General features: G+C 45.6%; 1 protein-coding gene across 2 annotated transcripts in view; it reads left to right on the forward strand.

Moving 5' to 3' along the window:
• Window positions 1–3,865: 3,865 nt before the first annotated feature.
• LOC134760683 (neuroblastoma breakpoint family member 3-like) overlaps window positions 3,866–25,044 on the forward strand; it is a 28,357-nt gene continuing 7,178 nt past the window's right edge. The window contains exons 1-17 of one of the 2 annotated variants that reach the window (XM_063719924.1): window positions 3,866–4,018; window positions 4,121–4,330; window positions 6,072–6,174; window positions 7,011–7,225; window positions 8,276–8,348; window positions 8,814–9,025; window positions 10,077–10,286; window positions 12,028–12,130; window positions 12,967–13,181; window positions 14,232–14,304; window positions 14,770–14,981; window positions 16,032–16,241; window positions 17,973–18,075; window positions 18,912–19,126; window positions 20,177–20,249; window positions 20,714–20,919; window positions 22,208–22,259. In XM_063719924.1, coding sequence (XP_063575994.1) covers window positions 4,156–4,330; window positions 6,072–6,174; window positions 7,011–7,225; window positions 8,276–8,348; window positions 8,814–9,025; window positions 10,077–10,286; window positions 12,028–12,130; window positions 12,967–13,181; window positions 14,232–14,304; window positions 14,770–14,981; window positions 16,032–16,241; window positions 17,973–18,075; window positions 18,912–19,126; window positions 20,177–20,249; window positions 20,714–20,919; window positions 22,208–22,259 — 2,450 coding nt within the window. In that variant the 5' untranslated portion in view covers window positions 3,866–4,018; window positions 4,121–4,155. Of the gene's footprint in view, window positions 4,019–4,120; window positions 4,331–6,071; window positions 6,175–7,010; window positions 7,226–8,275; window positions 8,349–8,813; window positions 9,026–10,076; window positions 10,287–12,027; window positions 12,131–12,966; window positions 13,182–14,231; window positions 14,305–14,769; window positions 14,982–16,031; window positions 16,242–17,972; window positions 18,076–18,911; window positions 19,127–20,176; window positions 20,250–20,713; window positions 20,920–22,207; window positions 22,260–25,044 lie in introns of those variants that run through there. The other variant, XM_063719925.1, reaches the window with a different exon arrangement.

Here is a 25,044-nt window from a genome sequence, read left to right on the forward strand (position 1 = left end):
AATGGTGAATTTTGTGATATATAAATTCTACTGCATAAATAATAATAATAACAAAAGTAATAAAGCAAGGTGTCTTTCCACATCTCCATGTCCTGTATTTTCATTAAAAAAAAAACATGAAAAGAAAAGCATTTCAGGGCTAGGTTCAGTGGCTAACTCCTGTAATCCCAGCAGTTTTGGAGGCCTAGGTGGGAGGATCGCTTGAGGCCAGAAGTTCAAAACCAGCCTGAGCAACATAGCAAGACCTTGTCTCTATGAAAAATAAAAAATTAGTCAGAAATGGTGATGTGTGCCTAGAGTTCCAACTACTTGGAAAGCTGAGGTAGGAGAATCGCTTGAGCCCAGAAGTTCAAGGTTGCCGTGATCTATAATCACCAGTGCACTCCAGCCTGCGTGACAGAATAAGACCCTGTCTCAAAAAAAAAAAAAAAAAAAAAAAGCATCTCACTTTAATAGTAAGTGACCAAAATATGATGCTGGCTGCATGTTGTGAGGAAATGTGTCAGATGAAAGAAGTGAAATTCCAGAAGTTTTCCTTTATTCAGAAATGAGGTATAGGGGAGAGAAGAACTGGTCCACCTTAGATCTGGCTCCAGGACTTACAGCAAGGGGAACTTGGGCAAGTTACAGACTCTGTGTGCCTCAGTTTCTTCATCAGCAAAACAGGAAGAATCATCCCATAAACTGTAAGGTCAATGCTATCAGTGGGTCCCCAAATTGACTGCACATCTGAGTCATGTTAACAAACACATTCCAGGCCCCACCTGAGCCCTCTGAATCAGAATCCCTGCAAGGAGGACAATGAACTTGTATTTGCACTGACTTTCCCAGCTGTTTCTTACTTTGATCAATTGGGGGTGGGACCCATTGAGCTGCATGACATCATTCCAAAGCCAAAACACAACAGCAGAACAAGAATATTTTCAATGCAGTCTCTAAAGCAGAGGAGAAACTGTTGAGGGAACCTAGAAGTAAAGGAGATCTGGCTTGCTGGGCTCCATTTAAACTCTGAGTATAGCAGAGACACGAGCCCTTCAGGACACATGCCTGATGCAGTGATGCTCCAACTTCGGCAGAGTGGAAGCCCTAATTTCAAATTCAAGCATGCTTTGAGTAGAAATTAAGTTTACCTCTTTTTGCACAGCAAGATGGCCAATCTTTCCTAAGCTGCTCGCCTTACAAGAAAAAGAATCGTACTGCTAAGAATTCAAACTTCAGCAGTCATGGGTAAGTAAGGAAGTCTTATAAATCTATTTTAGGCACCTAAGAAGAAACTAGAAATTTAGCAAGTTCTTTCACTTTCAGGACAGTTGTGTTCACTAGATCAGAGGCACTGAGACATGAAGAACAGACCCCTAAAAAGGGAAAGTGTTCCTTTCAGTTTTAGGACATCACTGGACTATTAGGGAAGTGGAAACACAGCTGCCCACTCTACAGTATGGGTTGCCTTTGTGTCTGGAATGTTCCTAACGTCCTGATCCCTGTGCCCTTTTCAGGGAGTCTTGGGAGGAGCCCGAGTCACTGATGGAATTGGACAGTGCATGGAGATGGTTCAGCAGGATGAGGGTAAGTGCAGGGGCAAGTCCAGGTCATACTGAGAGACAACGAATGGCTCTGACAGGGACAGACAAAGATAAAATCAAAAGTTTGTGCTTCATCTTCAAAAACTCAAACTAATAACAAACTTGGCCTTATAAGCAATAATGAGTATTTTTCTATTTACATGAGAATTTAATCTCAAAACAGGAATCAGAAAAATATTAAGTCCAGGGCATAAAACCTAAACCATTGCTCATATTTATTCTTTCTAAATAGAGCAAAGCGTAAAATCTTCTCCACAAAATGCACATTGTGGTTATGAAAAGGCCAGTCTTAGTGAGAATCATTGGTATTCCATAGAAGAGTGAATTAAACACAGCCAAGGGAAGACCCAAGTCTCATACTTCTCTTGTATATTCCAGAGTTCCAGAGGAATTCCAGGTGATAGAGGTTATTTCCCACACTGTTAAAGCAAGGTTGCAGACACTTGGGAATTCTGGTCCCAGTACTCTAGGAAGTCACACCTCTGTCCTGGAAAATACTACAGGAATGTATACTCTTCCTATGACTCATTCTGGTCATTCTTCCAGCATCACAAAAACCAAAAAAAAAAAATGGAAATGTGTCCAAATAGATGATTTGCTATCCCTCTTCTTCAGGTTACTTACCTGTTACTTATGGATAATATCATTACCACAGGATTATGATGAAGATACAGTGTCCAAATATGAGCACAGTTTTGAGCAAAATGCCTTGTACGAATTGGTCAATGAACAACTAGTAAATAATTATGTGAATATTTACTGAATTATATGGATCCTATGAATAATTACTGAATAATTACTGTGATTGCTTTTATTGGCAGTGCTGAAAACTCATCGCTGTGTGACCTCAAGTAAGCCATGTAACTCTGTGAACTTGCAGTTTTATCATTTTTAAAATAAAGAAACATGACAGATTTTCATTATGACACAGGATGTCAGGTCTCCCAAATGCCGGAAAATAAATTTACTTAAAGCCGTTGATACATCTTAAAGCAGTATCCTTACAGTGTGATTGGAGGACAGCGCGGGCTGCAGAGAGACACGCTTTGAAATGGGATTGATCCAGTCCTCCTTCCTTCACTTCCACATGAATACTGGACAGCCCAGGATCACACTCACTGCACCCTCAACTCAGGCAAGTCCAGCAGCCAATCTTAGGAGACCTGGGCTACAGAACAGTCTCCCAAGTTCCAGGCTCACAAAACCTAGGTGGGGATGAAAGCTCAGAAAGTGAGGAGGTGGTTCAGGGGATCACTCTTTCCTACTCATTCCTCTCATCTCAAACTCACGTTCTACTGCAACACTGAGGATCACCAACCAACCGTGATCCTCATGTTCTGTTAGATCAACCATAACCCTGATCTTGCCATGTTCTGTTAGAGGAATGAAACCAAAAATCAATGGTGTTAGTCCAACCCGACAAAAAAGATATCAAACCATATTCCATAAGAACCGCTCATAGCCCTGTTCTTTGCAGTATATGGGAAAACAAAATAGAAACAACAAAATAGCATCAGGTTTATGAAACTTCCCAAGACAGATGGTCACACATGTTTTCAGGAGATCTCTATATAAATGATTTTGATCACTTGATACCTTGAAAAGAGCTCTTGGGACACTAGAATGACATCCATAAGTGACAAGTATAAAATGTAGTGCTCAGTGACATTAAAAAATCAACCCACATAGAGGAAGAGCTCTGGATATAGGGATGTCAAACTGGTCTAGAGTGTAATGAAAAGCCAAGATGGTGCCCCAGTAAGAAAAAAGAAATCAAGATAACAATGGGAAGCAGCAAGAAGAATACTGAGAGAGGAAAGACAACTTTTTTACAAATGAATTATTCATTCACTTTCCAGTGGATACAGACAAAACTGGAGAAGACCCAGAGGAAATCAGGGCAGGCTAAAAGTTTGATATCTTACACTTGTGGAAAAGCCTTAAGATCTGTTTTAACTTAGAGCAGGTAGGGTGACTTCATGAGTACCATTATGAAAATATAACCTGTTGGGAAACTGGTTCTGCCTCGATGATGTTGTTCAGACAAGCGATAAAAAGTGAGGAATGTGCTTAGATGTATTGGGAAAGAGATAGGTCTGTGGCATTGTCACAAGTGTAAATGAATACTGAGAGTGAATTTTGGAGGAATGATCCCCATTGGTGGTGACCCTCAGGTGAGACCAGGGTGCCTGTGTTTCAGCAAAGCCTGGACAATTGGAATGCAGGGCTCCTAAGATTCCATGGCACCCCCACCTTCTAATTCTGTTATTGCAACTGCAGACCGTTACCTGGCACACCGGCCACGATCTTCCTCACTCTTGTTGGAGACGGAGCTATTGGCAGTGCCTACAGCTCTGAGCTCAGGCAATTTGAACATTGTTTTTGTCGTTAACGATCCTAAAGTGCTGCGGGGACTGATCACATTTTTGTCAACAGTAAGTTAAGAATTTCAGTTACTGACATCCCTCAGTCGTGATAAAACTTATTGGATTTCACCAGTTTTTAACCCATCGTGTGTTTCGGTGTCTTCTCCCCAGTCCCTGGCCCCACCTCTTCTGCCACAAACGTCAGCATGGTGGTGTCTGCTGGCCCTTGGTCCAGTGAGGAGGCAGAGATGAACATTCTAGAAATCAACAAGAAATCGTGCCCCCAGCTGGCAGAGAACAAACAGCAGTTCAGAAACCTCAAACAGAAATTTCTTGTAACTCAACTGGCCTACTTCCTGGCCAAGCAGCAGAATAATTACGGTAAGTTCTATAGGCTCACCATCACAAAAGTGATGAACGATGTCCTGTCTTCTCTCTGAGGAACTAAGTGCTCTCTCCATTAAAAATAATTTCAACCTTCCCATACTTCTAGGAAAATAGAAATGGGCATTTTCACATTTTGTTAAATTTGGAAGTCAGAGGTACCAAAGTATTTAGCAGCTTTCCAAGTTTGCAGTCAGGTGGGGGTGGGCCTAGAGTTAAAATCGCAGTTATTCATTTTGGACACAGGCACAGAACCACCGGTTTTCTCCAAGAGGCTAAATCGTGTTTTCAAGAATCCTCTCTGTAACATATAAGATCCGGCAGAGAAATAACATCTAGTCTGTTGTTCTAAATGTGTGGGACTAGTGAACCCTTATTCTGTTCAAGCTTCTGTTGAGGCCCAATAGGCAAAACTCTGTTCTAGGGACCCTGAGGGAAACTTGGTGATAGTACACAGTACCCGCTCTGAGGGGCTTGAAGAGGAGTCTTCTCCTAATAGAACCTGTGGTATCTATAAGTGACAGCATCAAGAGCAGGGAGTAGGGGACGTGCACAGTGGCTCACTCCTGTAATCCCAGCACTTTGGGAGGCTGAGGCGGGCGGATCACGCGGTCAGGAGTTTGAGACAAGCCTGGGCAACATGGAGAAACCCCGTCTCTACTAAAAATACAAACATTAGCTGGGCGTAGTGGCGGGCGCCTGTAATCCCAGCTACTCGGGAGGCTGAGGCAGGAGAATCCTTTGCACCCAGGAGGCAGAGGTTGCAGTGAGCCAAGAACACGCCATTGCACTCCAGCCTGGGCGACAGGGCAAGACTCGTCAAAATAAAAGCAGAGAGTTCCCTGATGAGAGGGAAGTCCTGCTTCCTGGGTCACAGGCTCTTGTTCCTAAAAGGGAAGAAAGATCGCACCCAAGAATGTGTGGAAGTAGCAGTGCAGCGTGCAGAGCAGGGACCCTCGGCCTGTCTCCTGGGCTCCATCCAAGTTGCTTGTCTTGTCTGTCCCTCAGTTTCCTCAACTGTACATAGGGTACTAGAGAAATACCTACCTCTGTAATTTGCCGCAGTGAATTACATGAGCTATTTCTTGTCAATCTCCTAGAATGTTCATTGGCACAGAGTAAACACTATCTGTTAGTTCTTCATTCTACTGTTTCTAAATTAACACAAACCTTATAAGTATTTGGGCAGATTTCCTTCGTGGCCTTATGGTCTTATGTCTCATACTTTATGCTTCAGATGTGATTCTTAAAATCACATCTGAAGTTATGATTTAAAAATCAAAGATGTTAAGATCTTTGACATATATGTCCTTGAAATTCCCAGTAAAGGGGAAACCATCAGTCCCATAGTCCGAGGGGCCTTTCCGACTGTACAAGAAATCACTACTTCATGCCCCAGTGCAGTGTTTTAGAGGAGAGGCTGCAAGGCTTGGGAAAGTGGCCCCACATTCAGAGTCAGATCTTGGGCTGAGAATTCTGACTCCACTTCGTTGTGGTTGAATCATCTTGTCAACTTCCTTGATGTGCCTTGAGTTTCTCTTTCTTTGTCTCTAAATTTTGGGGAATCAGATGCCAGCAAGTCAGGAGACTGAAGTGTAAAGATGTGGAAATCCCTGCCTAGAGCCTGGTAGTGGGCACAGTTTTGTCCTTGGGATGGACCTGGCTCCTGCCCTGTAGGCAGTGACCAGAGCAGCATGTCCAGCCTTTCACTGAGGCAGGCGTGTCTGTCTTTTCTCAGAGTATGAAGACTGCAAAGACCTCCTCAAATCTATGCTGAGGGATGAGCGGCTGTTCAAGGAAGAGAAGCTTGCAGAGCAGCTCGGGCAAACTGAGGAGCTCAGGTGAGCGAGCCCCGTGGGGTCAGGCAGGTGGGCAGGTGTGTACATCTCTGAAGTACAGCAGCTCGGCAGGGAGAAATCAGAGCTAAGCTGGGCCAGGGGAAGGGCAGGAATTGCCATGGCAGGCTCACGACACACAAAGATTTATCAAGCAGAGAACAAGGACAATAATAAGTTATGGGTTGCAGTTGTTTCTCAGAGCCTTATTTTCTGTTTTTCAAACAAGTAGTTGTTGAGGTGAAATGCGCATAACACAAAATTAACTGAAGGAGTGGGAACCAGCCAGCAGCATTCAGTATACTCAAACTGATGTGCCATCACCACCCCACTCGCCCTTAGTCAGAATCACCTCCTGACTGACTGTGGCTTCTCATCCTTTCACTCCATCTGTGTTGTCTTCTCGAGCCTGTCATTCTTTACTTTCATCTTTTCAATTGGCCCCATCTGCACCTGGCCTCATTTCTGTCCATGGCTTTGTATCTAGTCACTGCGAGATGCACTATGTGTATATTCATGTGGAAATGTCCATGGCCAGAGTGAGGAACTGAAAGGATGGATGTCTTTTTGAAACTGAATTAGGAAGACACCTACTTTTGTTGACAGAAGAGAAAGATGAATGGAACATCGTGGAGGGTCTTCCAGGAGCCCTCTCTCATGTAGAGGAAGCCCGTGAACCATTTTTTATTCTTTCTCTTTGGTACAGACATTTCTTTACACACGTGCTGGTCTTCTGCTTGGAGGTCTCCTTGAGGACATTGTCTCAGAAATCTGTGTTGCAATATTGGAACTGATCGCTCATCCCTTTCCACTGTTAAATTTTCTCTACTATCTCACCTTAGGCAATATAAAGTCCTGGTTCACTCTCATGAACGAGAGCTTACCCAATTAAGGGAGAAGTTACAGGAAGGGAGAGATGCCTCCCACTCATTGAAACAGCATCTCCAGGCCCTCCTCACTCCGGATGAGCCGGACAACTCCCAGGGACGGGACCTCCGAGAACAGCTGGCTGAGGGATGTAGGCTGGCACAGCACCTCGTCCAAAAGCTCAGCCCAGGTAATGTGGCCATAGGCCCTGATGAGCGAAAACCCCAGGCTTATGAGAGACTCCAGACCTCCATACTTTCACAATGACAGTTGTGTCGGTGGTGTTTTTTCCCACTAAACATATGTGGCCGTGACATGACCAGGACTTCCTGGGTAAGAATAGAGATGGGAAACCCATGGGGTTGGAGGTCACAGTATTGCAAATGTCCCTCCTTCCTTGATGGAAGGTGGTCTTTGGAGCAAGAAGCAGCACGTTTCTAGTTTTAAAGGACAGGAAGGAGGCTGTGATGGGAGAGTGCTTGTTAGAGTGAAAAGAGCTCTGGACTCAGAAGGCAGGTTCCCAGGCTGTCTCTTTGGCAATGTTCTTAGAAACTGTCCGTGAGTGAGTGATTTATCCTTCCTGAGTTTCTCTGTCTCCATCTGCAAAGGCAAGGAAATTGTCACTTGCAAGGGTCTGAAGCATCCAAATGTGGGAACACTTATGACTGCTTTTCAAAATGAGATAAAGCCCCTCACCGTGTGGTGTTGGAGAAGGCACTTGACGTGGGGGCATTTGGTGGTAGGAAGTGCTTGAGACTGGAGCACTCCCCATGGAGAGACTGTCCCTGAATAACAGGGCAGAAGCCACGTGGAGGGCCTGTGAAGTCTCCTGATGAATAGAGGACTGTAGGACAGATTTGTCCTCTCCTAAGAGAAAGAATTAGGTTTGAAATGTGAACTGTGACAGGACACCAAGCCTGTGCCTGGGAATCAGACCTGTAGTGGGATGGGGGGGACAGCTGCCAAAGTCGAGAGAGAGGCTGTAGAAGCCTCCATCATATGGGGAGCAAAAGGTCTTTTCCATATTTGGCCACATCTTGATGGTGGCCCTCCAGGTCAGAAATGCATTCCCTGAGGGATCAGGAAATCATGCCAGGGCATTTTGTTAAAGAGAAAACATGAGAGCTTTCAGTTGAACAGTGACCATTCCTAGATGTTCATGTCTGTGTGCACATTGGGCTGACTGTGCTTGCAGAGTGTGAAGTGGGAAATAAATGAATGAACACTTCTGTATTTACAGAAAATGACGAAGATGAGGATGAAGATGTTAAAGTTGAGGAGGCTGAGAAAGTACAGGAATTATGTGCTCCCAGGTAACACTGAATAATCGGGAGCAAGTAACGGGTGGTAACATATGAAAAAGGTCTAGGAGGCACACCCTCTCTGGCAACTATGATGGGCCGAAAGTCTGCATTCCCCTTGGCCACAGTATGTGAAACTCAACCCAGCTTGAACACAGGGTGTGGCAACTGTTGTGTTTCTCTGAGTGTGGTGGGTGTCATGTCTGTACCGTACAGGGATAGCTGAGTCTTCATCCTCCTCGGCTCCTGTCTGTCCAGTTCAATGAACACCAGTTGCTCTCTTCCTCTCTGCCTCCCATGGCAGCCATGCTCTGTTACAGAGAGAAGAGGATTGCCTGTTCCCTCTGAAAGGGAACCTCCTGTTTGCTTTCTGGGGCCACTATCTTAATGCCTCCTGTCAAAACCAGCTAGGACTCCCTGGGGTCCAATCCCTGTGTGTTTAATCTTCTGTCATCTCTATCCCACCTGGCTCATCAGGGAGGTGCAGAAGGCTGAAGAAAAGGAAGTCCCTGAGGACTCACTGGAGGAATGTGTCGTCACTTGTTCAAATAGCCACGGCCCTTGTGAGTCCAACCAGCCTCACGGGAACACCAAAATCACATTTGAGGAAGACCAAGTCGACTCAACTCTAGTTGTAGACAGTGAATCCTCTGATGATGAATGGCAGGATGCTGTAAACCTTCTCCCAGGTAGCCTCTATTTTCCTTGTGTCTCATACCTCTGTCTAGGCTATGGAAGATCAATTCTGAGGACAGGCTGTATACATATGTATTGGTTTAGGCAGAAACTAGGATGGAGCTAGGTGCAGTGACTCACACGTATAATCACAGCACTTTGGGAGGCCCAAGTGGGAGGATCATTTGAGTTCAGGAGTTCAAGACCAGCCTGGACAATATGGTGAAACCCATCTTTCCAAAGAATACAAAAAAGTAGCCAGGCATGGTGCTGCGTGCCTATAGTCCCAACTGCTCAGGAGGCTTAGGTGGGAGGATCGGTTCAGAGTGTCCTCCCACCCTCATTCACGACTCTCAGGCTTGACTCTCTCTCCTTTTCATTGGCTTGTCTTAGCTATTAACAAGAAGTCTCTGGCCAGGGGTGCTGGCTCACATCTGTAATCCCAGCACTTTGGGAGGCCGAGGTGGGCTGATCACCCGAGGTCAGGAGTTCGAAACCAGCCTGGCCAACATGGCGAAACCCCATCTCTACTAAAGATACAAGAATTAGCTGGCGTGGTGGTTGGCGCCTGTAATCCCAGCTACTTGGGAGGCTGAGGCATGAGAATCGCTTGAACCCGGGAGGCAGAGGTTGCAGTGAGCTGAAATAGCACCACTGTACTCCAGCCTGGGCCACAGAGTGAGACTCCATCTCAAACAAAAAACAGAAAACAAAAAATCAAGCACCCAAACAAACAAAAAAATTTAAAAAACAAAAAGCCATCTATTGTGCTACACAGAAACATTGGCCGCTCATGGGGTCAACAACTCAGGGCCCAGCCTTGCTTTTTAGAAACTTATAAGCAAGAAAAGGTAGAAGGGTTTATGTCCTGGTTTCAAGGTGACTGCGTAGCTAAGACAAGTTGACTTAAAGGAGATCAAGACTGGAGATGAGAAGAGTGAAACCAGGGAGACAACATCTTCAAAGAAGTGGACAAGGCTGTCAGTGACATCCCTCAGTCCTGATTAAACCTACTTGATTTCACCAGTTTTTAACCCATCATGTGCTTGGTTGTCTTCTCCCCAGTCCCTGGCCCCACCTCTTCTGCCACAAACGTCAGCATGGTGGTGTCTGCTGGCCCTTGGCCCAGTGAGGAGGCAGAGATGAACATTCTAGAAATCAACAAGAAATCGCGCCCCCAGCTGGCAGAGCACAAACAGCAGTTCAGAAACCTCAAACAGAAATTTCTTGTAACTCAACTGGCCTACTTCCTGGCCAACCGGCAGAATAATTACGGTAAGTTCTATAGGCTCACCATCACAAAAGTGATGAACGATGTCCTGTCTTCTCTCTGAGAAACTACATGCTCTCTCCATTGAAAATAATTTCAACCTTCCCATACTTCTAGGAAAATAGAAATGGGCATTTTCACATTTTGTTAAATTTGGAAGTCAGAGGTACCAAAGTATTTAGCAGCTTTCCAAGTTTGCAGTCAGGTGGGGGTGGGCCTAAAGTTAAAATCGCAGTTATTCATTTTGGACACAGGCACAGAACCACCAGTTTTCTCCAAGAGGCTAAATTGTGTTTTCAAGAATCCTCTCTGTACCATATAAGATCCGGCAGACAAATAACACCTAGTCTGTTGTTCTAAATGTGTGGGACTAGTGAACCCTTATTCTGTTCAAGCTTCTGTTGAGGCCCAATAGGCAAAGCTCTGTTCTAGGGACCCTGAGGGAAACTTGGTGATAGTACACAGTACCCGCTCTGAGGGACTTCAAGAGGAGTCTGCTCCTAATAGAACCTGTGGTATCTATAAGTGACAGCATCAAGAGCGGGGAGTAGGGGCCATGCACGGTAGCTCACTCCTGTAATCCCAGCACTTCAGGAGGCTGAGGCGGGGGGATCACGAAGTCAGGAGTTTGAGACCAACCTGGGCAACATGGAGAAACCCCATCTCTACTGAACATATAAACATTAGCTGGGCGTGGTGGTGGGCGCCTGTAATCCCAGCTACTCGGGAGGCTGAGGCAGGAGAATCCTTTGCACCCAGGAGGCAGAGTTTGCAGTGAGCCAAGAACACGCCATTGCACTCCAGGCTAGGTGACAGGGCAAGACTGATCAAAAGAAAAGCAGAGAGTTCCCTGGTGAGAGGGAAGTCCTGCTTCCTGGGGCACAGGCTCTTGTTCCTAAAGGGGAAGAAACATCGCACCCGAGAATGTGTGGAAGTAGCAGTGCAGCGTGCAGAGCAGGGACCCTGAGCCTGTCTTCTTGGCTCCATCCTAGTTGCTTGTCTTGTCTGTCCCTCAGTTTCCTCAGCTGTACATAGGGTACTAGAGAAATACCTACCTCTGTAAATTGCTGCAGTGAATTACATGAGCTATTTCTTGTCAATCTCCTAGAATGTTCATTGGCACAGAGTAAACACTATCTGTTAGTTCTTCATTCTACTGTTTCTAAATTAACACAAACCTTATAAGTATTTGGGCAGATTTCCTTCGTGGCCTTATGGTCTTATGTCTCATACTTTATGCTTCAGATGTGATTCTTAAAATCACATCTGAAGTTATGATTTAAAAATCAAAGATGTTAAGATCTTTGACATATATGTCCTTGAAATTCCCAGTAAAAGGGAAACCATCAGTCCCATAGTCCGAGGGGTCTTTCCGACTGTACAAGAAATCACTACTTCATGCCCCAGTGCAGTGTTTTAGAGGAGAGGCTGCAAGGCTTGGGAAAGTGGCCCCACATTAAGAGTCAGACCTTGGGCTGAGAATTCTGACTCCACTTCGTTGTGGTTGAATCATCTTGTCAACTTCCTTGATGTGCCTTGAGTTTCTCTTTCTTTGTCTCTAAATTTTGGGGGATCAGATGCCAGCAAGTCAGGAGACTGAAGAGTAAAGATGTGGAAATCCCTGCCTAGAGCCTGGTAGTGGGCACAGTTTTGTCCTTGGGATGGACCTGGCTCCTGCCCTGTAGGCAGTGACCAGAGCAGCATGTCCAGCCTTTCACTGAGGCAGGTGTGTCTGTCTTTTCTCAGAGTATGAAGACTGCAAAGACCTCCTCAAATCTATGCTGAGGGATGAGCGGCTGTTCAAGGAAGAGAAGCTTGCAGAGCAGCTCGGGCAAGCTGAGGAGCTCAGGTGAGCGGGCCCCGTGGGGTCAGGCAGGTGGGCAGGTGTGTACATCTCTGAAGTACAGCAGCTCGGCAGGGAGAAATCAGAGCTAAGCTGGGCCAGCGGAAGGGCAGGAATTGCCATGGCAGGCTCACGACACACAAAGATTTATCAAGCAGAGAACAAGGACAATAATAAGTTATGGGTTGCAGTTGTTTCTCAGAGCCTTATTTTCTGTTTTTCAAACAAGTAATTGTTGAGGTGAAATGCGCATAACACAAAATTAACCAAAGGAGTAGGAATCAGCCAGCAGCATTCAGTATACTCAAACTGATGTGCCATCACCACCCCACTTACCCTTAGTCAGAATCACCTCCTGACTGACTGTGGCTTCTCATCCTTTCACTCCATCTGTGTTGTCTTCTCGAGCCTGTCATTCTTTACTTTCATCTTTTCAATTGGCCCCATCTGCACCTGGCCTCATTTCTGTCCATGGCTTTGTATCTAGTCGCTGCAAGATGCACTATGTGTATATTCATGTGGAAATGTCCATGGCCAGAGTGAGGAACTGAAAGGATGGATGTCTTTTTGAAACTGAATTAGGAAGACACCTACTTTTGTTGACAGAAGAGAAAGATGAATGGAACATCGTGGAGGGTCTTCCAGGAGCCCTCTCTCATGTAGAGGAAGCCCGTGAACCATTTTTTATTCTTTCTCTTTGGTACAGACATTTCTTTACACACGTGCTGGTCTTCTGCTTGGTGGTCTCCTTGAGGACATTGTCTCAGAAATCTGTGTTGCAATATTGGAACTGATCGCTCATCCCTTTCCACTGTTAAATTTTCTCTACTCTCTCACCTTAGGCAATATAAAATCCTGGTTCACTCTCATGAACGAGAGCTTACCCGATTAAGGGAGAAGTTACAGGAAGGGAGAGATGCCTCCCGCTCATTGAAACAGCATCTCCAGGCCCTCCTCACTCCGGATGAGCCGGACAACTCCCAGGGACGGGACCTCCGAGAACAGCTGGCTGAGGGATGTAGGCTGGCACAGCACCTCGTCCAAAAGCTCAGTCCAGGTAATGTGGCCATAGGCCCTGATGAGCGAAAACCCCAGGCTTATGAGAGACTCCAGACCTCCATACTTTCACAATGACAGTTGTATCGGTGGTGTTTTTTCCCACTAAACATATGTGGCCATGAGATGACCAGGACTTCCTGGGTAAGAAGAGAGATGGGAAACCCATGGGGTTGGAGGTCACAGTATTGCAAATGTCCCTCCTTCCTTGATGGAAGGTGGTCTTTGGAGCAAGAAGCAGCACGTTTCTAGTTTTAAAGGACAGGAAGGAGGCTGTGATGGGAGAGTGCTTGTTAGAGTGAAAAGAGCTCTGGACTCAGAAGGCAGGTTCCGAGGCTGTCTCTTTGGCAATGTTCTTAGAAACTGTCTGTGAGTGAGTGATTTATCCTTCCTGAGTTTCTCTGTCTCCATCTGCAAAGGCAAGGAAATTGTCACTTGCAGGGGTCTGAAGCATCCAAATGTGGGAACACTTATGACTGCTTTTCAAAATGAGATAAAGCCCCTCACCGTGTGGTGTTGGAGAAGGCACTTGATGTGGGGGCATTTGGTGGTAGGAAGTGCTTGAGACTGGAGCACTCCCCATGGAGAGACTGTCCCTGAATAACAAGGCAGAAGCCACGTGGAGTGCCTGTGAAGTCTCCTGATGCATAGAGGACTGTAGGACAAGTTTGTCCTCTCCTAAGAGAAAGAATTAGGTTTGAAATGTGAACTGTGACAGGACACCAAGCCTGTGCCTGGGAATCAGACCTGTAGTGGGATGGGGGGGACAGCTGCCAAAGTCCAGAGAGAGGCTGTAGGAGCCTCCATCATATGGGGAGCAAAAGGTCTTTTCCATATTTGGCCACATCTTGATGGTGGCCCTCCAGGTCAGAAATGCGTTGCCTGAGGGATCAGGAAACCATGCCAGGGCATTTTGTTAAAGAGAAAACATGAGAGCTTTCAGTTCAACGGTGACCATGCCTAGATGGTCATGTCTGTGTGCACACTGGGCTGACTGTGCTTGCAGAGTGTGAAGTGGGAAATATCTGAATGAACACTTCTGTATTTACAGAAAATGATGAAGATGAGGATGAAGACGTTAAAGTTGAGGAGGCTGAGAAAGTGCAGGAATTATGTGCCCCCAGGTAACACTGAATAATCGGGAGCAAGTAGTGGGTGGTAACATATGAAAAAGGTCTAGGAGGCACACCCTCTCTGGCATCTACGATGGGCCGAAAGTCTGCATTCCCCTTGGCCACAGTATGTGAAACTCAACCCAGCTTGGACACAGGGTGTGGCAACTGTTGTGTTTCTCTGTGTGTGGTGGGTTTCATGTCTGTACCGTACAGGGATAGCTGAGTTTTCATCCTCCTCGGCACCTGTCTGTCCAATTCAATGAACACCAGTTGCTCTCTTCCTCTCTGGCTCCCACGGCAGCCATGCTCTGTTGCAGAGAGAAGAGGATTGCCTGTTCCCTCTGAAAGGGAACCTCCTGTTTGCTTTCTGGGGCCACTATCTTAATGCCTCCTGTCAAAACCAGCTAGGACTCCCTGGGGTCCAATCCCTGTGTGTTTAATCTTCTGTCATCTCTATCCCACCTGGCTCATCAGGGAGGTGCAGAAGGCTGAAGAAAAGGAAGTCCCTGAGAACTCACTGGAGGAATGTGTCGTCACTTGTTCAAATAGCCACGGCCCTTGTGAGTCCAACCAGCCTCACGGGAACACCAAAATCACATTTGAGGAAGACCAACTCGACTCAACTCTAGTTGTAGACAGTGAATCCTCTGATGATGAATGGCAGGATGTTGTAAACCTTCTCCCAGGTAGCCTCTATTTTCCTTGTGTCTCATACCTCTGTCTAGGCTATGGAAGATCAATTCTGAGGACAGGCTGTATACATACATATTGGTTTAGTCAGAAACTAAGATAGAGCTAGGTGTGGTGGCTCACACGTATAATCACAGCACTTTGGGAGACCCAAGTGGGAGGATCATTTGAGTTCAGGAGTTCAAGACCAGCCTGGACAATATGGTGAAACCCGTCTTTCCAAAGAATACAAAAAAGTAGCCAGGCATGGTGCTGCATGCCTATAGTCCCAACTGCTCAGGAGGCTTAGGTGGGAGGATCGGTTCAGAGTGTCCTCCCACCCTCATTCACGACTCTCAGGCTTGACTCTCTCTCCTTTTCATTGGCTTGTCTTAGCTATTAATAAGAAGTCTCTGGCCAGGGGCGCTGGCTCACATCTGTAATCCCAGCACTTTGGGAGGCCGAGGTGGGTTGATCACCGGAGGTCAGGAGTTCGAAACCAGCCTGGCCAACATGGCGAAACCCCATCTCTACTAAAGATACAAGAATTAGCTGGCATGGTGGTTGGCGCCTGTAATCCCAGCTACTTGGGAGGCTGAGGCATGAGAATTGCTTGAACCCGGGAGACAGAGGTTGCAGTGAGCTGAGATAGCACCACTGTACTCCAGCCTGGGCCACAGAGTGAGACTCCATCTCAAACAAAAAAGAAAAAACCAAAAACCAAGCAACCAAACAAACAAAAAAATTTAAAAACAAAAAGCCATCTGTTGTGCTACACAGAAATATTGGCCGCTCATGGGGTCAACAACTCAGGGCCCAGCCTTGCTTTTTAGAAACTTATAAGCAAGAAAAGGTAGAAGGGTTTATGTCCTGGTTTCAAGGTGACTGCGTAGCTAAGACAAGTTGACTTAAAGGAGATCAAGACTGGAGATGAGAAGAGTGAAACCAGGGAGACAACATCTTCAAAGAAGTGGACAAGGCTGTCAGTGACATCCCTCAGTCCTGATTAAACCTACTTGATTTCACCAGTTTTTAACCCATCATGTGCTTGGTTGTCTTCTCCCCAGTCCCTGGCCCCACCTCTTCTGCCACAAACGTCAGCATGGTGGTGTCTGCTGGCCCTTGGCCCAGTGAGGAGGCAGAGATGAACATTCTAGAAATCAACAAGAAATCGCGCCCCCAGCTGGCAGAGCACAAACAGCAGTTCAGAAACCTCAAACAGAAATTTCTTGTAACTCAACTGGCCTACTTCCTGGCCAACCGGCAGAATAATTACGGTAAGTTCTATAGGCTCACCATCACAAAAGTGATGAACGATGTCCTGTCTTCTCTCTGAGAAACTACATGCTCTCTCCATTGAAAATAATTTCAACCTTCCCATACTTCTAGGAAAATAGAAATGGGCATTTTCACATTTTGTTAAATTTGGAAGTCAGAGGTACCAAAGTATTTAGCAACTTTCCAAGTTTGCAGTCAGGTGGGGGTGGGCCTAAAGTTAAAATCGCAGTTATTCATTTTGGACACAGGCACAGAACCACCGGTTTTCTCCAAGAGGCTAAATCGTGTTTTCAAGAATCCTCTCTGTATCATATAAGATCCGGCAGACAAATAACACCTAGTCTGTTGTTCTAAATGTGTGGGACTAGTGAACCCTTATTCTGTTCAAGCTTCTGTTGAGGCCCAATAGGCAAAACTCTGTTCTAGGGACCCTGAGGGAAACTTGGTGGTAGTACACGGTACCCGCTCTGAGGGACTTCAAGAGGAGTCTGCTCCTAATAGAACCTGTGGTATCTATAAGTGAGAGCATCAAGAGCGGGGAGTAGGGGCCATGCACGGTAGCTCGCTCCTGTAATCCCAGCACTTCGGGAGGCTGAGGCGGGGGGATCACGAAGTCAGGAGTTTGAGACCAACCCGGGCAACATGGAGAAACCCCATCTCTACTAAACATATAAACATTAGCTGGGCGTGGTGGTGGGCGCCTGTAATCCCAGCTACTCGGGAGGCTGAGGCAGGAGAATCCTTTGCACCCAGGAGGCAGAGTTTGCAGTGAGCCAAGAACAGGCCATTGCACTCCAGCCTGGGTGACAGGGCAAGACTGATCAAAAGAAAAGCAGAGAGTTCCCTGGTGAGAGGGAAGTCCTGCTTCCTGGGGCACAGGCTCTTGTTCCTAAAGGGGAAGAAAGATCGCACCCGAGAATGTGTGGAAGTAGCAGTGCAGCGTGCAGAGCAGGGACCCTGAGCCTGTCTTCTCGGCTCCATCCTAGTTGCTTGTCTTGTCTGTCCCTCAGTTTCCTCATCTGTACATAGGGTACTAGAGAAATACCTACCTCTGTAAATTGCTGCAGTGAATTACATGAGCTATTTCTTGTCAATCTCTTACAACGTTTATTGGCATATCTCTTAGTTCTTCTTTCTACTGTTTCTAAATTAACACAAACCTTATAAGTATTTGGGCAGATTTCCTTCATGGCCTTATGGTCTTGTGTCTCATACTTTATGCTTCAGATGTGATTCTTAAAATCACATCTGAAGATATGATTTAAAAATCAAAGATGTTTAAGATCTTTGATGTATTTGTCGTTGAATTTCCCAGTAAAAGGGAAACCATCAGTCCCATAGTCCGAAGGGCCTTCCCGACTGTACAAGAAATCACTACTTCATGCCCCAGTGCAGTGTTTTAGAGGAGAGGCTGCAAGGCTTGGGAAAGTGGCTGCGCATTCAGAGTCAGACCTCAGGGTCTGTGAATTCTGACTCCACTTCGCTGTGGTTGAATCATCTTGTCAACTTCCTTGATGTGCCTTGAGTTTCTCTTTCTTCGTCTCTAAATTTTGGAGGATCAGATGCCAGAAAATCGGGAGATTGAAGAGTAAAGATGTGGAAATCCCTGCCTAGAGCCTGGTAGTGGGCACAGTTTTGTCCTTGGGATGGACTGGCTCCTGCCCTGTAGGCAGTGACCAGAGCAGCATGTCCAGCCTTTCACTGAGGCAGGCGTGTCTGTCTTTTCTCAGAGTATGAAGACTGCAAAGACCTCCTCAAATCTATGCTGAGGGATGAGCGGCTGTTCAAGGAAGGGAAGCTTGCAGAGCAGCTCGGGCAAGCTGAGGAGCTCAGGTGAGCGGACCCCGTGGAGTCAGGCAGGTGGGCAGGTGTGTACATCTCTGAAGTACAGCAGCTCGGCAGGGAGAAATCAGAGCTAAGCTGGGCCAGGGGAAGGGCAGGAATTGCCATGGCAGGCTCACGACACACAAAGATTTATCAAGCAGAGAACAAGGACAATAATAAGTTATGGGTTGCAGTTGTTTCTCAGAAACTTATTTTCTGTTTTTCAAACAAGTAGTTGTTGAGGTGAAATGCGCATAACACAAAATTAACCGAAGGAGTGGGAACCAGCCAGCAGCATTCAGTATACTCAAACTGATGTGCCATCACCACCCCACTTACCCTTAGTCAGTATCACCTCCTGACTGACTGTGGCTTCTCATCCTTTCACTCAATCAATGTTGCCTTCTCGAGCCTGTCATTATTTACTTTCATCTTTTCAATTGGCTCCATCTGCACCTGGCCTCATTTCTGTCCATGGCTTTGTATCTAGTCGCTGCAAGATGCACTATGTGTATATTCATGTGGAAATGTCCATGGCCAGAGTGAGGAACTGAAAGGATGGATGTCTTTTTGAAACTGAATTAGGAAGACACCTACTTTTGTTGACAGAAGAGAAAGATGAATGGAACATCGTGGAGGGTCTTCCAGGAGTCCTCTCTCATGTAGAGGAAGCCCGTGAACCATTTTTTATTCTTTCTCTTTGGCACAGACATTTCTTTACACACGTGCTGGTCTTCTGCTTGGAGGTCTCCTTGAGGACATTGTCTCAGACATCTGTGTCACAATATTGGAACTGATCGCTCATCCCTTTCCACTGTTAAATTTTCTCTACTCTCTCACCTTAGGCAATATAAAATCCTGGTTCACTCTCATGAACGAGAGCTTACCCGATTAAGGGAGAAGTTACAGGAAGGGAGAGATGCCTCCCGCTCATTGAAACAGCATCTCCAGGCCCTCCTCACTCCGGATGAGCCGGACAACTCCCAGGGACGGGACCTCCGAGAACAGCTGGCTGAGGGATGTAGGCTGGCACAGCACCTCATCCAAAAGCTCAGTCCAGGTAAGGTGGCCATAGGCCCTGATGAGCAAAAACCCCAGGCTTATGAGAGACTCCAGACCTCCATACTTTCACAATGACAGTTGTATCGGTGGTGTTTTTTCCCACTAAACATATGTGGCCATGAGATGACCAGGACTTCCTGGATAAGAATAGAGATGGGAAACCCATGGGGTTGGAGGTCACAGTATTGCAAATGTCCCTCCTTCCTTGATGGAAGGTGGTCTTTGGAGCAAGAAGCAGCACGTTTCTAGTTTTAAAGGACAGGAAGGAGGCTGTGACAGGAGGGTGCTTGTTAGAGTGAAAAGAGCCCTGGACTCAGAAGGCAGGTTCCCAGGCTGTCTCTTTGGCAATGTTCTTAGAAACTGTCCGTGAGTGAGTGATTTATCCTTCCTGAGTTTCTCTGTCTCCATCTGCAAAGGCAGGCAAATTGTCTCTTGCAAGGGTCTGAAGCATCCAAATGTGGGAACGCTTACGACTGCTTTTCAAAATGAGATAAAGCCCCTCACCGTGTGGTGTTGGAGAAGGCACTTGATGTGGGGGCATTTGGTGGTAGGAAGTGCTTGAGACTGGAGCACTCCCCATGGAGAGAATGTCCCTGAATAACAGGACAGAAGCCAGATGGAGGGCCTGTGAAGTCTCCTGATGCATAGAGGACTGTAGGACAAGTTTGTCCTCTCCTAAGAGAAAGAATTAGGTTTGAAATGTGAACTGTGACAGGACACCAAGCCTGTGCCTGGGAATCAGACCTGTAGTGTCATGGGGGGGGACAGCTGCCAAAGTCCAGAGAGAGGCTGTAGAAGCCTCCATCATATGGGGAGCAAAAGATCTTTTCCATATTTGGCCACATCTTGATGGTGGCCCTCCGGATCAGAAATGCATTGCCTGATGGATCAGGAAACATGCCAGGGCATTTTGTTAAAGAGAAAACATGAGAGCTTTCAGTTGAACAGTGACCATGCCTTGATGTTGATGTCTGTGTACACATTGGACTGACTGTGCTTGTAGAGTGTGAAGTGGGAAATATCTGAAAGAACACTTCTGTATTTACAGAAAATGACGAAGATGAGGATGAAGATGTTAAAGTTGAGGAGGCTGAGAAAGTGCAGGAATTATGTACCCCCAGGTAACACTGAATAATCGGGAGCAAGTAATGGGTCGTAACATATGAAAAAGGTCTAGGAGGCACACCCTCTCTGGCATCTACGATGGGCCGAAAGCCTGCATTCCCTTGGCCACAGTATGTGAAACTCAACCCAGCTTGGACACAGGGTGTGGCAGCTGTTGTGTTTCTCTGTGTGTGGTGGGTGTCATGTCTGTGCCGTTCAGGGATAGCTGAGTCTTCATCCTCCTCAGCTCCTGTCTGTCCAGTTCAATGAGCACCAGTTGCTCTCTTCCTCTCTGGCTCCCAGGGCAGCCATGCTCTGTTGCAGAGAGAAGAGGATTGCCTGTTCCCTCTGAAAGGGAACCTCCTGTTTGCTTTCTGGGGCCACTTTCTTAATGCCTCTTGTCAAAACCGGCTAGGACTCCCTGGGGTCCAATCCCTGTGTGTTTAATCTTCTGTCATCTCTATCCCACCTGGCTCATCAGGGAGGTGCAGAAGCCTGAAGAAAAGGAAGTCCCTGAGGACTCACTGGAGGAATGTGTCGTCACTTGTTCAAATAGCCATGGCCCTTGTGAGTCCAACCAGCCTCACAGGAACACCAAAATCACATTTGAGGCAAACCAGTTCGACTCAACTCTCATTGACTCATTCTCTCATGATGAATGGTTGGATGCTGTGTGCATTATCCCAGGTAGCCTCTATTTTCCTTTGTCTCACAGCTTTTCCTATGCTGGGGATGATAAACTCTGAAGAGACGCTCTCTACACACAAATTTGTTTTAATGATATCTATGATGGGATTCTAAACAGAGACATCAGGGAGATTTTCTGTCCTTCTCAGCTCATATCATGCCTTTGTCTCCCAGTCCCAAGTGTCAAGTTCCTGGGCCCCAGACAAGTGTGACAATGTCATAGTCACCTGAGTGCAGCAGGTACACAGGAAGTATCTGTGAGGCCTCGTAGCTTCGATTCAGTATCTCTTGTCACCTGTGATTAAGTCGTCTGTCCCTGAACAATGTCCATGGAGTTTCTATGCCTTTTTAAGGAGACTGGCGGCCTTGCATTTGTATTTGGAAGTATTGTTCCCCAGGCTTTACTGCTCTCAGCTTTAATCTTGATCTCCTTTAAGTCAGCTTGGCTAGCTGCACAGTCACCTTGAAATCAGGATGGAAACTTTTCTTTTTTACTTTGCTGATATAGTTCCATAAAGCAAGGCTGTACCCTGGTTCTCCACCCCATCAATGCAATGGCTGATCCAATGTTTCTTTGTAGCCTCACAGATTGTCTCTCTTTTTTGGGGGGGGGATGGAGTCTCGCTCTGTCACCCAGGCTGTAGTGCAGTGGCTCCATTTTGGCTTGCTGCAACTTCTGCCTCCCAGGTTCCAGTGATTCTCCTGCTTCAGCCTCCTGAGTCGCTGGTACCACAGGTGCTCAGCACCACATCTGGCTAATTTTTGTATTTTTATTAGAGACAGCGTTCCCCCATGTTGGCCAGGCTGGTCTTGAACTCATGACCTCAAATGATTCACCTTCCTTGACCTCCCAAATCACAGATTCTTTTTAATGCAAAAGTTATTAGAATTTATCTGTCAGTCGAGTTTCATGTGTAGATCCCTCTAAACATTTAATGTCCATGTTACCTGGTGATGTAAGTCAGTATTGCAACAACACTCCTAGAAAATTGTTTGACAAATTGTTGGCGATTTTGGGGGAAGATTTTTGTTTAACTTTGCATAGACTGAGGCAGGGAATATGGCATTATGGTCTACCTGTAGAGGGAAGTTTTGGCCTGTGGGTCTGGAAAGCAGGGTCATCTACTTCTCACCAGACTTGATCTAGGGCACTCTAGAATACTCCTGTCAGAATCCATATTATTGCACTGAGAATAGTTATGTCCTTGTGCAATGACTGGACACTGATTTGGTCATATGTGATGTGTGAATTGCTTAATGTGACCTGCTTCTCTGAATTTATTTGCAGAAAATGAAAGTGATCATGAAGAAGAGGAGGAAAAAGGGCCAGTGTCTCCCAGGTAATCCTGTGGAATTGTGGGCTGTTAATTCAGTAGTGGCAGCTGGAGATTGTAGATTTAGAGAAAATGAGGAAGCAATGAATAGAACTTTTTCTTCCATTCACCCAGCTACAAGTTGTCCTTATTAACAATGTTGTCCATTATTTGTGGCCCTTGTGGTGGTTTTAATTCATAATCCTCTCAAGATAGGAACTTGCAATCAGATGAGCCAGGTGAACTAGCCAAACAGGGATTTCTTGTTGATCTTTTCAAAAAAACCAGCTCTTGGATTCACTGATTTTTTTGAAGGGTTTTTTGTGTCTCTATCTCCTTCAGTTCTGCTCTGATCTTAGTTATTTCTTGCCTTCTGCTAGCTTTTGAATTTGTTTGCTCTCGCTTCTCTAGTTCTTTTAATTGTGATGTTAAGGTGTTGATTTTAGATCTTTCCTTTCTCTTGTGGGCATTTAGTGCTAGAAATTTCCCTCTCCACACTGCTTTAAATGTGTCACAGAGATCCTGGTATGTTGTGTCTTTGTTCTCATTGGTGTCAAAGAACATCTTTATTTCTGCCTTCATTTCGTTATTTACCCAGTAGTCATTCAGGAGCAGGTTGTTCAGTTTCCAGGTAGTTGTGTGGTTTTGAGTGAGTTTCTTAATCCTGAGCTCTAATTTGATTGCACTGTGGTCTGAGAGACAGTTTGTTGTGATTTCTGTTCTTTTACATTTGCTGAGGAGTGTTTTAGTTCCAACTATGTGGTCAATTTTGGAATAAGTGTGATGTGATGCTGAGAAGAATGTATATTCTGTTGATTTGGGGTGGAGAGTTCTGTAGATGTCTATTAGGTCTACTTGGTGCAGAGCTGAGTTCAAGTCCTGGATATCCTTGTGAACCTTCTGTCTCATTGATCTGTCTAATATTGACAGTGGGGTGTTAAAGTCTCCCATGATTATTGTGTGGGAGTCTAAGTCTCTTTTTAGGTCTCTCAGGACTTGCTTTATGAATCTGGGTGCTCCTGTATTGGATACATATACATTTAGGATAGTTAGCTTTTCATATTGAATTGATCCCTTTACCATTATGTAATGGCCTTCTTTGTCTCTTTTGATCTTTCTTGGTTTAAAGTCTGTTTTGTCAGAGACTAGGATTACAACCCCTGCTTTTTTTTGTTTTCCATTTACTTGGTAGATCTTCCTCCATCCCTTTATTTTGAGCCTATGTGTGTCTCTGCACGTGAGATGGGTCTCCTGAATACAGCACACAGATGGGTCTTGACTCCTTATCCAATTTGCCGGTCTGTGTCTTTTAACTGGGGCATTTAACCCATTTACATTTAAGGTTACTATTGTTATGTGTGAATTTGATCCTTTCATGATGATGTGAGCTGGTTATTTTGCCTGTTAGTTGATGCACTTTCTTCCTAGCATTGATAGTCTTTACAATTTGGCATGTTTTTGCAGTGGCTGGCTGGTAGTGGTTGTTCCTTTCCATGTTTAGTGCTTGCTTCAGGAGCTCTTGTAAGGCAGGCCTGGTGGTGACAAAATCTCTCAGCATTTGCTTGTCTGTAAAGGATTTTATTTCTCCTTCACTTATGAAAGCTTAGTTTGACTGGATATGAAATTCTGGGTTGAAAATTCTTTTCGTTATGAATGTTGAATATTGGCCCCCACTCTCTTCTGGCTTGTAGGGTTTCTGCAGAGAGATCCACTGTTAGTCTGTTGGGCTTCCCTTAGTAGGTAACTCGACCTTTGTCTCTGGCTGCCCTTAACATTTTTTCCTTCCTTCAACCTTGGTGAATCTGACAATTATGTGTCTTGGAGTTGCTCTTCTCGAGGAGTATCTTTGTGGTGGTCTCTGTATTTCCTGAATTTGAATGTTGGCCTGCCTTGCTACGTTGGGGAAGTTCTCCTGGATAATATCCTGAAGACTGTTTTCCAGCTTGGTTCCATTCTCCCCGTCACTTTCAGGTACACCAATCAAATGTAGATTTGGCCTTTTCACATAGTCCCATATTTATTGGAGGCTTTGTTCATTTCTTTTTACTCTTTTTTCTCTAAACTGCTCTTCTCACTTCATTTCATTAATTTGATCTTCAATCACTAATACCCTTTCTTCCACTTGATCGAATCGGCTACTGAAGCTTGTGCATGCGTCACGTAGTTCTCGTGCCATGGTTTTCAGCTCCATCAGGTCATTTAAGGTCTTCTCTACATTGTTTATTCAAGTTAGCCATTCGTCCAATCTTTTTTCAAGGTTTTTAGCCTCCTTGCGATGGGTTTGCACATCCTCCTTTAGCTCGGAGAATTTTGTTATTACCGACTTCTGAAGCCTACTTCTGTCAGCTCATCAAAGTTATTCTCTGTCCTGCTTTGTTCCATTGCTAGTGAGGAGCTGTGATCCTTTGGAGGAGAAGCAGTTGTCTGGTTTTTGGAATTTTCAGCTTTTCTGCCCCAGTTTGTCCACATCTTTGTGGTTTTATCTACCTTTGGTCTTTGATGCTGGTGACCTACAGATGGGGTTTTGGTGTGGATGTCCTTTTGTTGACGTTGATTCCTTTCTGTTTGTTAGTTTTCCTTTTAGCAGTGAGGTCCCTCAGCTGCAGGTCTGGTGGAGTTTGCTGGAGGTCCACTCCAGACCTTCAAACAGGGATTTCTTGGTGTCACCTGTTCTCTCCCATGTGTTTAAAACCAGGGAGAGAATGTATATATGCTTTCTGCTTATTTTTTGTTAGTATGTTTGCTAGTATTTGTGTAAGCAAAGAAATTGAAAAAATAAGCATATTATATCAAAATATTTTAAAAAGGGGAT

Source organism: Pongo abelii, chromosome 1, assembly GCF_028885655.2.
Source record: "Pongo abelii isolate AG06213 chromosome 1, NHGRI_mPonAbe1-v2.0_pri, whole genome shotgun sequence".
In the NCBI taxonomy this organism is placed as follows: domain Eukaryota; kingdom Metazoa; phylum Chordata; class Mammalia; order Primates; family Hominidae; genus Pongo; species Pongo abelii.